The sequence below is a fragment of the Panthera tigris genome, chromosome B3 (assembly GCF_018350195.1).
Source record: "Panthera tigris isolate Pti1 chromosome B3, P.tigris_Pti1_mat1.1, whole genome shotgun sequence".
Classification (NCBI taxonomy): Eukaryota; Metazoa; Chordata; class Mammalia; order Carnivora; family Felidae; genus Panthera; species Panthera tigris.
In genome coordinates this window covers 125,011,740-125,028,738 of record NC_056665.1, presented here as the reverse complement: position 1 = coordinate 125,028,738, position 16,999 = coordinate 125,011,740, and the positions used below count along the sequence as shown (strand labels likewise).

Below are 16,999 nucleotides of genomic sequence, written 5' to 3'. Positions count from 1 at the left end.
TTATATCTGGATGTAATAACTACCACTTGACCCTCTTTCAGCGCTTCCTTTGTGCCAAGCACTTTTCCAAGCGCTTCATCAATATTAACCTAATCCCCCTGTGAAGTGGGTACAACTTTAAGCTCCATTTGCACAGGTGAAAACCCAGCAGAACAGGTGGATTAAGTAACTTGCCTCTGGCTGCAGGGCTGGATACCAAACAAGACAGGCAGTCTGGATCCAGGGGCCTTGTACCTAATCTCGTAGGAAAGGAGGAGACTGATTTCTATCCTTTTTTCACCTTATTCCTTGCTGGATGGCTGTGGCTGTGAAGAGCCCTGCTGACAGCACTGTCTGGCCCAGGTATCAAAGGCCTGGCGCCTGGGAGAAGAATCAGCCCCAGGCTCCACACTTCAACATTTCAACTAATCTTGTGGCCTGAGGACACTCGCTTCAGAGCCCAAGTGATTCATCCAAGATTTCTAAATTGATAGATGAATAGTATTAGAGCAAATGAGAACAGTGTGTGAGGTGTAGGAACTTTGCCTCTCCCAGCTGTGTTATTCCTAGCTTCTTTTTCAGGGGAAATACTGCAAGTTTTATCCAACAAATGTAAAACGCCAGTGTGAAAATACAAATAATTAAAATAGCTTTCTTTCACAGCATTAGAGTCTTTTGATATGTGGTTTTAATAAGCTTTATTATTGAATAAATATAAAGGAACATATTTAAAATGTATATTAAATTATAAAGAACAGCAGTACCCCATCACCCAGTTTAATAAATAGAATATTGTCATCACCCACAAGCCCTCAGGTTTTCCTACTGATCATATCTTCTTTCTTCCAGACATCCCATCCCTCCCTCCTATATCACCACCTTCCTGGGGTTTGTGATATTAACTACATTATTTTTCTTAACAGTTCTCCTGCCTACACATGCATCAAGAATGATATAATTTAATTTCACTTCTTTTTGAACCTTATGTAAATGGAAAAATACTGTATGTATTATTTCATAGCTTGCTCCTTCAACACATTATTTGTGACATTTTCCCATATCATTACCTGCAGCAATAGTTCCTTTGGTTTTTATTGCTGTGTATTCCATTATGCTGATATACCACAATTCACTTATCCATTGTATTACAGTTTGTTATTTGCCTTGTTTCTAGTTTTTTGCACTTAAGAATGTCCTTCTATGAGCATCCTTTTTGTTTTTGTTTTTCTGTGAGCATTCTTTTTTTTTTTTTCTAATGTTTATTTTTTCAGGGAGAGAGAGAGAGCGAGCAGGGGAAGGGCAGTGAGAGAGGGAGACACAGAATCCAAAGCCGATTCCAAGCTCTGAGCTGAACTCACGAACCTTGAGGTCATGACCTGAGCCAAAGTTGAAAGCTCAACCAACTAAGCCACCCAGGCGCCCCTCTGTGAGCATTCTAAACATACAACCTGTGAACATGTGTAAACGTTTTCTTGAATTAAAAAGTCAGAGAATTGCTGTGCTGTAGGCTGTTTATCCTCAACTTTCTCACTTAGCACCAAGGCGCTTTCTAAGGTGGTTCCAGTTTACTCTTATCAGCCATATATAAGATACTGTGTCTGCACTTCCTTGTCTGCACTTGGGATTGTCGTATTTCTCTATTTTAGTCAGAGAGATAGGGAAGGGGGAAGAGTAATGGACTCTCATGTGGTTTTAATTTGCATTTTCTAGATTATTAATGAGACTGAACTTTATTTTTTGCCATCTGAATTTTTTTTTTCTTTCATAAAAGTCCAGGTATATTCTTGTTGAGGTTTGTCCCTTTTTCTTGCTGATGTCTAGGACTTCCTTGCAGATATGATGCATGGCAGATCTCTCTTACACATGGATGTAGAATAAATTGGATGGTCTTTTCATCTCTTTATGGTGCCTTTTGTAAAAAGTTCTTAATTTTAATGATATGAAATTTGTTTTTCTTTTATGGTTGGTGTTTTCTGTGTCTTGGTAGAGGAAATCTTTCCTTACCCTGAAGTTGTGAGCATATTTGGGTATATTTCTTCTAAAATATTTCTTGTGGAGCCTTTTATACTTTGATATTAAATCCACCTAGAATTGATTTTTCCATTTGGTGTGAAGTAGGAGTCTAATTTCAATTTTTTCTATATAGTATTTTACCATTATTTCTATTATTATTTTATTCATTTTAAATGTATATTAACATTCTACTTTGTTCACATCTAAATAGTGTGATTCTGCTTATTAATACGAGGAAAAAATACGTAAGGTTTTTGATTGAGAATTAACATCTTTACACACTAACTTTTTAACCCTAGTATAATATCTCTTTCCAGTTATTTAGATCTTCTGTACAATCTGTTAATAAACCTTAAAAGTATCTTCTCTGAGGCCTTGTGCTTATTTTGTTAAATTTATTACTATATAGATAGTTTTTGTTGGTATTATACATTTTTTTTTAACATTTATTTTATTTTTGAAAGACAGAACACAAGCAGGGGAGGGGTAGAGAGAGAGGGAGACACAGAATCCAAAGCAGGCTCCAGGTTCCGAGCTGTCAGCACACAGCCTGATGCGGGTCTCAAACCCATGAACTGTGAGATCATGACCTGAGCCGAAGTTGGACTCTTAACCAACTGAGCCACTCGGGTGCCCCTGTTGCTATTATAAATGCTATCTTGTTTTAAGATTAATTTTCTATATATTCTTTGTTACTTTTCAGAAATGCAGTCACTTGTATATATATTTAAAAACAAATACTGTGCTAAATTTATTAATTTGATAATTTATTAGGGTTTTTTTTGCATTTTCTGTACACAAAAATATCATCTGCAAAGAATGAGTTTTGTTGTTTTCACTCTCTTTTACTTCCTGCCTTACTGTGCAGGTTCTGACCACAAATAGGATGTTGAACAGAAGTGGGAGTAATGGGTGCCCGTCATCTTGATGAGGATCTCCGAGGGAAAGTTCTCCCTTGCATGGTGTTTGCCGTAGGGGTTTGGGGTTAGCTCTATTAGATTTAGGGAGCTTCTTCTGTTTCTAGTTTGCCAAAAATTACTACCATGAAAAGATACTAAAATTTATTCAGTGCTTTCTCTGTATGCATTATGATGATAATATGTTTTTTATTCTTTTAATGTATTATTATGGTGAATTATATTAACTGATTCAGTAATGTTAACCCACACATTATCAGCAGAATGATATTACCTCCAATGGGGCTAAGAATAGTTCTTGGGGGGGGGGGGGGAAGAAATCTTATTCTTTTTATATGTACAGCATAGCTATATATACAGTACATGATAGGCATACAACATATCTTCCGTGTTAAAATTTAAGAGGGAATTGATACATTGGACTTCATCAAAATTAAAACTTTTGCTTTATCAAAGTCCCTGTTAAGAGGATAAAGAGAGAAGCTATAGACTGTGACAAGATATTTGCAAACTACATATCCAACAAAGGACTGGTATCTAGAATATATAAAGAAAACTTAAAACTCAATAGTGAAAAAACCAAGCAATCTAATTAGAAAATGAGCAACAGACAATAAACATATTTTTCACTGAAGAGGATATATAGCTGGCAGATAAGTATCTGAAAAGGCATTCAGTATCGTTACCAATAGTGAAATGCAAATAAAATGAGTTATCACTATACACGTATCAGATGACTTAAAATAAAAATAGTGGTAATATTAAATGCTAGTGAGTATTCAGAGAGATTAATTGCATGTTTAGTTTAATAAGGAACTGTCAAACTGTTTTCCAAAGTCATAGTTACAGTTTACTTTCTCACCAGCAATGCATGAGTGATCTACTGTATGACCCAGCAGTTGTACTCTGGGACGTTTATCCTAGAGAAATGGAAACTTAGGTTCATACAAAAACCTCTCCATGAATATTCAAAGCACTGTTATTCATAATAACTAAGAACCAGAAACAGCCCAGATGTTCTTTGACAGGTGTAAACTAACTGTGCTTAGTCCATTCCATGAAACACTACTCAGCAATCAAAAGGAATGAAGTATCAATACATTCAACACCTTGAATGAATCTCAGAGGCATTATGATGAATGATAAAAGCCCATCGTAAAAGGTTACATACTGCATGATTCCATTTATATAGCATTCTTGAAATGACAAAATTATAGAAATGAAAAACAAATTAGTGGTTGCCTGGGGTTAGGAACAGGGCATGACAGGAAGAAATAGAAATGAATATAAAAGGCACCATTCCTTGTGGTGATGGCACTGTTCTGCATCCTGACTCTGGCTGTGTATACACAACCTATTACACACTGATAACATTACATAGAACTAAATACACACATAAGTACATGTAAAACTGGGCACATCTGAGTAAGATCAGTAGATTGTATTAATATCAAGTTCCTGGTCATGTTATTCTACTGGAGAGGAGGGGATTCAAGGGAGAGGATGATTGGGGAAGAAACCTGCTAGTGGGGCAGTAATGAAAAAAAGTTGAGAAATACCATGTTAAATAAACTAAACTCGTATTAACTGGATAAATCCAATTTAGTCATGATGTAATTCTCCTTTTCATTGCTCTCTAGATTCTCTTTGATAATAATTTATTTGAGATTCTTATGTCTATGTCCATGATTGAGGATGACCTATAATTCTCATTTTGGAGAATAGAAGTATAAATGCAATGTACTTTGTCAGGTTTTGATGTCAGGAAATTCTGACCTCATAAAATGACTTGATGGGTGGTCTCTTTTTTTTTCTGAAAAAATTTTTTTCCTTTAAAGTTTGATAGAACTGTTCAGTAAAACTACCTGGTCTTACATTTTCCTTATGGGAAGATTTTAAGAATTCCCTTTATTTGATGATTATTGGACAAGTCAGGTTTTTAACTTTCTTCTTGGATCAGTTTTGAAGTTATACTTTTTTAAAACTTCTGTAGTTCTTTTTTCAAATGTGTTGGCATAAAGACATTCATTATTTCCCTCTCATTGCCTTCTAGATATATACAGCATGTATAATTATGTACCCTTTTTCATTCTTAAGGTTATTTGTGCTTTCTTTTTTCTTGATTTTCCTAACAATTTTCCAATTCTTTTACATAATCTTCTTAAAGAATTTTTACCTATGTGCTTTTTAATTTCAATAACTTCTGCTTCTATGATTATTATTTCCTTTCTAGTATTCTCTGACATATTTTGCAGCCCTTTCTGTAACTTGATAAGTTAGAAGCTTATTATATTAAATTTCAGTTCTTCTTTTCTAATATAAGCAATGCACCTGTCCCTGATAATACTGCTTACCTGCATTCTTTCTTTTTTAAATTTTTTAATGTTTATTTAGTTTTGAAAGAGAGAGAGAGACAGAATGTGAGTGGGGGAGGGGCTGAGAGAGAGGGAGACACAGAATCAGAAGCAGGCTTCAGGCTCTGAGCTGTCAGCACAGAGCCAGACGTGGGGCTCAAACTCACAAACGGTGAGATCATAACCTGAGCCAAAGTCAGACACTTAATCAAACGAGCCACCTAGGCACCCCTGCTTACCTGTATTCTTAAAGTTTTTACATATACTATTTTCATTTTTGTTTGGTTCTGGATATTTTCTAATATTCATTAATATTTCTTCTTTGACCAACAATTCATTTAAAAGTATGTTCCTTAGTTTCTAAATTTTTCAAATTGTCTTCTATCTAGTTTCGGTAAGTAGATGCTAGTTATATCTAGATAACTGGTTTGGATAACTAGAGACATCATTGTATTGTGATCAGTGTTCATGGTCTATTTGATACCAGTTTTTTGGTATTTGTTAAAACCTGCTTCATGTCCTAGCATCTGGTCACTTGCCATAAGAGTTTTAGGTGTGGATTATGAAGAATATGCATTCTTCACCTGTTGGTCTGTGTATGACCATTAGATCAGCTTGTTCATTTTGTTGTTCATATCTTCTGTTTCCTTGGTAATTCTTTTCCCTCTTTGATCTATCACTTACTGAGAAAGGTGTAATTAAAAATCTCCCATTATGATGATGGACATTTCTTGCTTTCTGCACTTCTGTCAGTTTTTGTATTAATAATTTTGAGGCTAAGTTATTAAATATATACCAACTTAGAATTATTATTATCATATATTTCTGATGAATTAAAACATATAGTAATTTTGTTGTAACCCTTTCTAATAATGCTTTTACTTTAAAGTCTATTTATAGGCAACAATATATCAGGGTTTTTTTTCATTAATATTTTGTCTTATATGGATTTTTTATCCCTTTACTTTTATTATTGTTGAATCTTTGTATTTTTTTTAAGTTTATTTATTGTTGAGAGAGAGTGAGCATGAGTGTGGGAGGGGCTGAAAGAGAGGAGACAGAGAATCCTAAGTATGCTCCACACTGTCAGCAGAATCTTATGTGGGGCCTGAACTCATGAACTGCGAGATCATGACTAAGCCAAAATCAAGAGTCGGACACGTAACCGGCTGAGCCACCCAGGTGCTCCAAATCTTTGTATTTTAGATGTGTCTTTTGTGAACAGCATGTTGGATTTCATTTGATTTTTCAGTTTGATAGTCTTTTTCTTTTAACTGGAAATTTTAGTCCATTTATGTTTATTATCAAGTACTGATATAGTTTATTTCTATAATCATATGTTTATTTTTCTTGTCTTTCCTTCTTTTACATTAATTGTAGTTTGTAGTTTTTGTTTGTCTAAATTGTCTTTATTTTTCCCTTGCTCTCTGAACATCTCCTCACTGAATAAACAGTCCTATTTGGTCATTTTCTGTCAGCTTATTGAAGCATTGGCTTCTCTTGTTGAGAAGATGGTAGTCAGTCTAATCATCATTCCTTTGAAAGTAGTCTTATTTAAGATCTTCTCTTTGTTGTTGGTCTTGTATAGTTTCGATGTCTATTTGCACAGTTATTTTTGGTTACCCTGCTTGAGATACCATGAGATTTCTAACCTGACGAAAAAATCTTTCATAAATTCTGGAAATTCTCAGCCAGTGTTTTTTTTTTTGTTTGTTTGTTTGTTTGTTTGTTTAAATATTGTCTCTCATTCTCTACCTCTTCTCCTTAGGAATTCAGGTTAGATAGTTACCTATGAGCTTTTACCACTCTGTCCAACATGGGGCTCAAACTCACAACCTGAAGATCAAGAGTTGCACATTCTGCCAACTAAGCCAGGCGCCCCTCCCATGTGTTTTAATCTCTCATGTTTTCATCTCTGTCTCTCTATGCTATCCAGATAATTTTGTATTTACGGTAGTAGTTTTCTTCTCCAGAAGCTCATTTAGTTCTTTTTCAATTCTGTGTCTTCTTTTCTAATATTTTCATTTTCTTTTCGTATTTTCTTGTTTCCTTAAACATATTAACCATACTTATATTTCCTGCTAAATAATTCTAGTGTCTGAATTCTTTGCAGGTCTGATTCTGGCTTCCCCCCATCCCTGGCCCCCTTGCTGGCTCTGGTTTGTGTTTATGGTAACTTGATTTCTTATGTATTTCATGATTTATTTATTTTTATTTTTTATTTTATTACCATGTGTGACTAAGGAACATTCTGTCTGGGAAGGCTGGCTTTGAGGTATCTTCCTCCAGAAAGGATTAGTATTTGCTTTTCCCAGGTGCCTGAGGCCACTACCAACCTGGAAATACTTCAGCTATGTTCTCAGACTGGAAGGTTTTCAGACCACACAAGTAGTTTCAGCCGTAAGCCCCTATGTGGGACAGCTTATAGTTATAAATTCTTAGGAGATTTCTTTTCTCTACCCCGCACCCAGGCTTAAGGCAGACAATTTTCCTTGCTGTCCTTAGCTTGGGGGTGGGGCTTATTGCTAATTTACCCTTTAATTGAGCCCTTTAGGAATTCAAGCTTCGGGCATCACATCTTCTGTCAGATTTCCCATCTTGGGTTAGCCCTAGGTTGTTTTCCTTCTTTGCCTTCTTCACAAGACCTTTAAAAAACTCAAACTCAGAAGTCTCCTTGGTTTGTTCAAAAGCCTCAGGGTCTGAAAATCAGGATGAGTGCTCTGTTTACCATTCTGGATTCCATCTTGAACTTGGCCTCTGATAATTCTTTCTTGCTCACCCTCTAATATAAATAATGTTATTACGTTTTATTTAATTTTTTTCCACAGTAAGGTGTCTAATCCATTATATTGTAGGAAATGGCAGTCCTATAATAAGCCTTTAGAAGTTCAGTTTTGCTTTGGGCTGTTTGATTGTTTATTTTTTTCTTCTTTATCAGTTTGATTTTTTTCTATGTTTGTGTAGGAATTTTATAGGTACAAGTTTAGTTTTAACAGTCTGTACTTAGCATAGACTGTTATGAGTGTTTCTGGTGCTTCTGTTGATAAAACCAACAAATATTGAGTACCTATTCACACCAGACAGTGTTCTAGGAATGGGGATGCAGAAGTGAGTAAAATGGACCAAAATCCCTGCAGCCCCAACCCCATCCCCAAGAAGCTTGGATTCTAGTGGGGAAGACCCTGTATTATGTAGTACATTAGATGGTGATAATACTAAGGAGAAATGAAGGAGAGAAGGGACTTTGCATTTTTGGAGAGAATAGCTCAGGAATACCTTACTGGGAGGGTAATATTTTTAAAGAATAGGGGGTGTGAGCCATGAGCACTCCAGACAGAGAAAAGACCTTCATGTCTTATAAATGTCTAAGAGAATATGGAATGAAAATTCTCCGTGGTTTCATATTTGTTCTATGTCACATATATTGCTATTTATTATTTTTTTCCTCCTAAATCTCAATTTTCTCTTTACCCAAATTTCTCTGAACCCAACTCTCAGTAATTTTGATTCTCTAGCTAGGAGAACTGTTTTTAAAATTTTTATTGTAGTTTATTTATTTTGAGAGAAAGAGCACATGCATGTGCACAGGGCAAGGGCAGAGGGAAAGAGAGAGAAAGAGGGAGAAAGAATCCCAACAGGCTTCAAGCTGCCAGCACAGAACTCCACACATTGTCTGAACCCACAAACCATGAGGTCATGGCCTGAGCAGAGAGCAAGAGTTAGACGCTCAACCAACTGAGCCACCCAGACACCCGTAGGGGAACTGACCCTTCTTGAACAAGCTCTTTAACCTCTTTTCAGGTGGTTTCCCCTTGTGTCAGATGAGACCAGTGCCTATCTCTCAGGATTGATAGTGAAGTGAAGTAACATTTGTATAAGTGTCTGACATTTCGTGAGTACTCAAGAAATGCTCGTTCTTTTTCTTTTGTTTTTCCTTCCCTGTCTACACTGCTTTCAGCACTTGTTTTTAGTACTTATCAATTAATTTGCAGTAAGATTCTCATGCAATTCCATGGAGAAACCGTGTGGTAGGCAATTAACTGAAGACAAATAAACGTTAGAAAACTTCACTTTAAAAAAAGAAACTTTCCAAAGTGGTTTTGAAAAGCTGAGTTTGCTGCTCAGGGTTTAGGAGATAAAGTCAAGCCCTGTGCATTCCTCCCTTGAAGTTTGTTCATTGTATTGCAGATTTCCAGCAGCCCCAGGAAATCTCAATTTGTATATGTAACTGTCTGCAGAATCTCCAGTTACAGTGAGACTCCAGAGGCATATCACCTTCCTATGAGAGCACATATATATTCACCTGTCTTCTCTTATCCATTAACCTAACCTAGCTGTAATTTTGCAGTATATTTTGGGAAGTTGGCATACCACTAAAAATGGATTCATGAAGTTTTTGTTTGAATGAAACAAATCTAAGTTTAGAAATAAAAGTAGAGCCAAAAATCACTACTTTTCTTTAGTGAGATTTTCTTTGATTTGAGAGTCATGAGAGCCCTTATTTGTGGTACTGGTTTTGATACGGACTTACAATGTGGGGGTCTCAGTCAGTTATTTTGCCGTCATAAGTGATATTTCCATCATTTCCTTCCCTTGTATGGCTGTTGAGATTTCGTAGGACCTGAGCACCGTCAAGGTAAGACAAGCACTAAAGATCAACGAGCACAACCAATTTATATTGTCTGCTTTTGGTTTTTGGTCTGTCCCCAGCCATACCATTGACCATGCCCTGCTGGATGTGCCCTTCCTTCGACTCCTTGAGGAGATGCCCTCTAACCTCCGAGAGCAGCTGGACCACACATTCTGAAGACACCAGTAGTCCTAGTTTTGATCCCTCATACACCGACCTGCAGCTTATCAATGCGGAGGAACAGATGAGTAGCAGGGCTTCTCAGGCTGACTTGACTGGTAAGATGGAGCCCACAGGGCTTTGAAGATCACTTTTGGTGACCTGTTGCCACTCCTAAAATCTCTGCAGCTTTGTTTGCAGAATGAGTTCAGATGTAGTAGTTCTACAGTCAAAAAGCTAGAATAGAGTGGTTCAAAATTGCATTGGGAAAAAACACGTACACAGATTGGCTGATTAGTTGGCAGGGTGTTAATATTGGGAAACCATTTGACAATATATCTTAATGTGTTATTTTCTACTATTCGGTACAAGTACTGTTCCTTGTCAATTTATTTTCTCCTTGGATGACTGAACTATACATAGTATGCACAAGGCTGAATCTTTCACCCAGCCACCCATGCATCTTTCATTTTCAGCAAGAGGGAGGTAGATTTGAGCAGAGAAAAAGCAAATGTTATGTCAAGTGGAATGAGTCAGGACTCAGCCACTGTGTCCAGACCACAAATCATTTTGCAGTTATATTTTTTCTTTTGTGCTTGAATTGAGCTATATACATCAGTCTGTAACATCCCATGCTCTCATTTATTAAATTTCTAAGAGGTGTAGGAAGGATGCTGCCTGGCTTAGCAGGTGAAATAAGGGCCTATTAATAAGCACTGTATCTGGGTTAGGTTTAGAATGGCATTGGATAGATGTAGTGTATTCTTGGTGTTTTGTTTATTTGGCCCAAGGGATTATTTTCCTTTGAAAGTAATCAAGTTACTAATAATTTCTCTGTGGATAAATTTGCCAGGTGTATCCAATAATTTTGTTTTTCTCAAAAACATTGTTTAGGAATTTGTCTCTGGATCATTTTTCAAATTTGGGTAACATTCGTCCTTATGCTATATGTTATTGGAGGATTCTACACATGGAGAGAGAGATTTCTTGCAGACTAAAGGGTTCAGACAGGATTTGGTTTGGTATTTGATAGTATTGCAAAGAATCCTAGTTTATCATAGTCTGTCTTCACGAGCCCCAGTTCTTTATAGCATTTTGTTTTTACACCCTCTCCGTTCTGTTTAATCTCTGGCTGAGGATCACGGTCAGTGGCTGAACTGTGACAAGCCCATCTCCACTGTGGGGAAAGTTTCATCTTGGGAAGGCACCATCAGAAGCCAAGGCAATTAGGAAAAGAGGCTGTACTCACCCCTTCCTTCGCCTCCTCGCCCTCAACCACCAGCCTTCCCATAGAGGACACATAGAACAAACACATTGGTCAGGAGAACTCAGACTCTGGGGTGAGACTGCTCAGATCCTCATTCTTCCATGTACCAGCTGTGTGACTTTGGGCAAGATCCTTAATGTCTTTTTGATTCAGTTTCCTCACCTGGAAAATGGAGATAATAGTAGTACTTACCTTACCAAGTTGTTAATAGCTCCAAGTGAGACAGTTTATATACAGCAACTTATATGATGCTGGCCACAGAATAAGTGATCAGCAAGGATCTGGTTGTTTTCCCCTCTCTCGCCCCAGGGTTCTTACTGTTTCAGAGAGGTGGAGGAGGGCCCGTCACAGTGGGAAAGTCAGGACCTCTAGGCTCAGGTTGGTTTTTTTCAGTGGCCTCTCTGCTTAGATGAAAATTGCTTTAATTCCTACAGGTTCTAGTGATGAAAATCAGAGTTCTAGTCGGAACTGGGCATTATTAATCTGTCTCCAAAGCGTATAATTGTTTTCAGTATCTCCCTTTTCTGAAGCCATGCTAACAGTATTACAGTTCCCACTGAGAAAACCTCTTGTCTCATTGTTTTGATCAGGGTCCTGGCAGGTGGCAGATGGTATCCTCAAAAAGGTTTTATTTGAAGAGGATTTAATGAAACGACTCTTACAGAGGCAGCAAGAGCTAGAATCATGGGAAGAGGGGCTGGCTAACAGGTGCTGTGGCTGTATGAAGGACAGAGCCACTGCCAGAGATTTGGTGAAGTGGGGAGTAGGGGGGAACAAATGCCCAGATCTTGTGCTCGTGCTTCCCACTGGCAGATCCCAGCTGGAAGTCAAAGGGCACAGGGCCCTGGTGAGGCAACCCACAGAGATCAGCCCCCAGGGCATAGAGCTGTGGGGAAGGGTGGGAGAATGGATTTGGGGTGATGGTGCGGGTGAAGCATGTGGAGAATAGCCAACACACTTTCATCTCCACCAGGAATTCAGTAGCCTGGAGTCCAGGGTCACTCTGGAGAAGCGAAGGCAAAACTAGGGCTGTAGAATGATGAGCGATGCTCCTACATCTCTCCTTCAGCACGAGATAGTTTCTGTAGTTACAGGAGGCTAGAGGTATGGCCTTTTGTCAACCATCCTTTTTTACAGAAGTAATCATAATCATAGCCAGCACACAGCATGTGCTGTGTGCCAGTACATGATGTGTATCATCTCTGGCCTTTACAACAGTCCTGCGAGGGAGGAATCTTTCTCCCCATTTCCTAGTTGACCCTGAGTCTGGGAGGTTAAGATGCTTGTCTGAGACAGTACTACTAAGAAATGGATGTGCCTGGATTTCAACCAAAGTTCCAAAGCCTTTCCCCATGGTTCTCAAACCTAGTGGTGCCCCAGAGTCATCATGTTTATCATTTTGCTAAGTTACCCTCCAGACCTTCTATACAGATAGGGTAGAGGATGTGTATGAATATATAACATATTTTGCTGTGGGTTTATGTTTAACGTAATTAGAATCAAAAAGGTTTTTAAATAAGGTGTATAGTAGGTGGAGTCTGAGGAAACAGTTCATGTTCCCTTAACAGATATGAGTGCTGATAGATGACTGCTATGTGCCCACAGTATGGTGTTATGTAAACACGTTTCCGGACACTCCACTTTGAAAAGAAATCTCCTCATTCTTTAGTAATCAGCCAAGGGTCCAGGTTGGCCCAGAGGAATGCCTCCATCTGTGTAGGGTAGAGCCACCTACCTTCCCTCTTCACCTGCCTATTCTTCTAGGCCCAAAAGTGGCAAGCAGTGTCCCTTTGGGCCCTGGAAAAATGAAAGGCAGGGTGGTGAGCAGCCTAGGCTGTGTGGACCGCCTCTGGATACAGCCCCAGATATAAGACCTCCATGAGCCTCTTTCTGAACATCCTGACTTGTGTAGTCATGTTGGAGTTCTGGCTTTGAAAAGCCTTTAACTCTTCCTGGATAAGTAAATACAAGATTTAGGAGTGTGACCAAATATTTCTAACCCTGTGACATTTATCTTTCTACTTCAGTCGTAGAGAAGTTATAAATGCTTTCATTTGAGCTATTGAGAGCTTCCAAGAGATCTGTGCTGATTATTATTCTGTACTGACTACCTGCCCACCGCCTGGCACCAGGGCTATGTCAGTGGCCAACTCTTGGAAGGCTCTACTTGGAGGCTGGATCGTTCGGTCAGGATAAACGAAATCATCATGAGGCCATGGAGCAGATCCTCATCTGTCCATATTTCTGGGCACAGCCCTCTCCCCGGAGCTGTCGTTCCTCATCTGGGAAGTGGGGCGGAGGGTCCGTGTCCAGGCTGGGCAACAGGATGTGTGTGAAGGTGCTTCGTACGGTGCAAAGTGCAGTAGGAATTCACAAAATAAAATCCTGATTCCATAGCTCTGTGCCTCATTTCCCTCTGATATGGCAAATAAGGATAATTTCTGCCTACTCCTTTACTGCCCTAAAGAGGACGGTAAACTATGTACGTGGTGGGATGAGACCTGAGGAGGGTTTTGCAGTCCTCCGAAGTGAGCCATGCGTGCATGCAGACAGGTGCTGTGGGAAGTTCAGTGTGGTTAGTTTCTGTACCGAGGCCTTGAGGGTCCTTGGGAGGAACTGCCTTGGGGAGACTTGAGGTATTTATCTGCCTCCCCTGCCCCATGCCTTTTAGCACTGCAGAGGGAGGCAGAGGGTGAAGAATTGCAGCCTCCATCAGGAGACCCCTCAGCCTAGCTGGCCCCGGCTTTCCCTGGCAGCATGCTGTGTGAGTGTGAAACTCTGTGATTCATCTTATGTGTGCAGGGGGTTATGGGGGCCCGGGTCCAGCCTGTGTCCCTTGGCCCCACTGCTCCATGCTGGGCTGCAGCAAGCCGCAAACTCCTCCCTGTCTTCTGTGGCAGGACTTCTGCAGGGATCCGGCAGCCCTGCAGGGCAATCCTGATTCCCAGCACAATTGTGGAGGGCGAGACTCTGATCAGCCTACACTTTCTTCTCATTTTCTCACCAAGGGGGTAATTAGGAGGAGGAAGACAAACAAATCCCCTCACCTTGGTTACATCACAGGGTATGCCGATATTTGCTCGGGGATGCAGCTCTCCAGAGCAAATGACGGGAGAGCTGAGAACAGGCAAGAGCTTTATTAACACTTGTTTCCTCTCTCACCCCCTACTTCCCGAGGGGGCCCCCTTTCCCTAGATAACAGGCACGCCCTGTCATCTTCGCCAGTCAGCAGAGCTCTGTAATGCCACTAATTTTACATGGGATGATAAACAGGAAGAGTGTCAAGGGAATAAAAATAAGCCTTCTGCCTTGGAAGTCCATTGCAACCAGGAAAGAGAAAACACAGAAATGTTTGCAGTAGCGCAAGCTGTTGTTTAGGTGGTGGGCTTCCATTCTGATTTTCTTTTACCTATCAGGTAAGTGCAGAGTTTAAGTGTAGGATTAGAATGCTCAGGCATATATGCTAACTGAGGAATGTCAAGACTGGATAGAGCACACAGCAGGTGTTTAATGATTGTCAGTTGAGTGGGTCCTTGAATGAACGGAGATTGCAGGTGGGGAGGGTCATCTGCATCCCAGACATCCGTGTCCCATTTGGGTTTAGGAGTCCAGCATTTCCCTCAAGTGTGTTCCATGCAGCAGTTCAAGAAAAGCAAGATGCCGGGGGCCAGTATGTTGGATCATGCTGTGCCCTCTTTGTTGGAGAGTCCTAGCAAGTATTAGGTTATGAAAGACTTTGAGAAGTTCTGCAGGTGTATGTATGTGTGTATATAGGTATACTTTATATATATATTTTTGTATACATACATACACACATATATTTATGTACATATAAAAATACATTTAGCCTTCCATTAGCCCATACTGACTACCTGGTCAGTAAAACCAGTACATAACATAAATTGGCAAATTTGACTTGGAAGTTCATGCCATTGCTAAAGTGTTGGGAAACCAGAGAAACCGGAAAAAAATACTTTGAATTTCCCTGGATCTACAAAGTTAGCCCTGTTGTGTCTCATGCTCTGCTACACCTCTTGGCCATTTTTTTTTTTTTTTTTCAATTCTAGATTCAACAGACCCAGGACTACATTTTGCCAGACTTTGTGTTAAACCCTCATGGGTTTTAAAACAAATGTAGACCATATGTTCTTGATTCATTGAATTTAACTGATCGCAGTGGAATTCTGCCAGAGCAGTAGAATATCTCCAGGGATTTTTGACTCTTTGTCTCAGAAATAAGTGTTTATGCTGGGTAGAAAGCTATGGACTTAAGATCTCAATTTTTGTGACAAGAACTTTTTAGATGCTCAGAATGTTTCTCTGGTTGTTGTTAGTTAAGGATGGTGGGAGAGAATCATCAGGGGTGCGTGACTCCTTACAAGATGTGACATGTTTCTCTGTTGTCGGTTTTGTCCTGCTCCTGCTGTAGCTGGTAGAGCAGTAGACCGGAACTGGGGGTCCAGATTCCCGGTAAACAGTAATTATCATCATGCATGGTGGGCTAACAGGGGGATTCTTATTGTTCTCAAGACACATTCATATTTCATGATTTTTTTTTACCTTGAATATATTTTCCTCGAAGACAAAAATGAATTAATTTGTCTTTTAAATTATTTTGCCTAGCTACAAATTTCATCAATATTCATATTCTTCCTGAACAATAGTCTCTTCCTCAAAATTAAAGAACAGTAGAACAGTTTTTAAGAAACAAATTACATCATTTTTCTCTTTCATTAATGTATATAAATTTGGCCACATTTCTGTTTTTAGTGTGCCCCAGGATCCTTGATACTCTTGTCCCTATTAAGTTGTGCATTTTGGATTTCAGTCAGTGCTTAAAACAAACAAACAAACAAACAAACAAACAGGCAAAAACACCTCTAATGACTGGTTTCTTTGAAAGTTTCTCCAGAGAGGTTCTAAAGTTTTCTCAGAAACACAAATGTTTATTGAGTAAAACTGGTATTTGCCAGTTGTTATGACTACAGAAATAGGTAAGTTATATGTAATAATCTGCAAACAGATTCTTTGCCATTCAAAGGATTTTCATACATAATTTTAAAAATAGTTTCTATTTATGGAATATGGATTATGTGCCAGGAATGTGCTAAACACACACACACACACACACACACACACACACAATCTCTAATTTTCACAATCTTAAAAATAGATATTGATCCCTCATTTTATGGATGCAGAAACAATTGCTAAAGAGATTAAATGGTTTGGCTGAAGTAATACAACTCAAAAAGGTAGTGCTGGAATTCAACCGAACTCTGTCTTGTGGGCTCACCTGCCTGGTGCCATGAGAGGCCAGTGTTTATGAATGCAGTGGGTTGTGGGAAGCGGTTATAGAGACCCTTTTGCACAGCTGTTGCTGCCTCCTATACGTTCCCCAGGAGGTAAGTGCAAATGTGCCTTATGAGCTCATCTTATTGGACAGCAATGACTTGTTTGGGGGTCCCACTCAACTGAGGCCCTCTTAGAAGCAGGAACCACACCACGTTCTTCATTTTACATTTTCAGCATGCTGCCTGGCACATTGAAATTATACGGCGGATCTTTGTGGAAGAAATCAACTATTCTCATATGGGTCTGTGAGACCCTTCTCCCCAGACCTGCTCTCCATTTACGTATGCCTAGGTGTGTTTGCCAATTGAACTGTAGCTTCATGATG

General features: G+C 39.2%; 1 protein-coding gene across 3 annotated transcripts in view; it reads left to right on the top strand.

Annotated features, from left to right (window-relative positions):
• Window positions 1-16,999, top strand: part of STON2 (stonin 2) — a 144,754-nt gene that overhangs the window by 49,591 nt on the left and 78,164 nt on the right. For all 3 annotated transcript variants that reach the window (XM_042990272.1, XM_042990271.1, XM_042990270.1), the window contains one exon: window positions 9,974-10,171. In XM_042990272.1, the coding sequence (XP_042846206.1) occupies window positions 9,974-10,171 (198 nt within the window). The remainder of the gene's footprint in view (window positions 1-9,973; window positions 10,172-16,999) is intronic.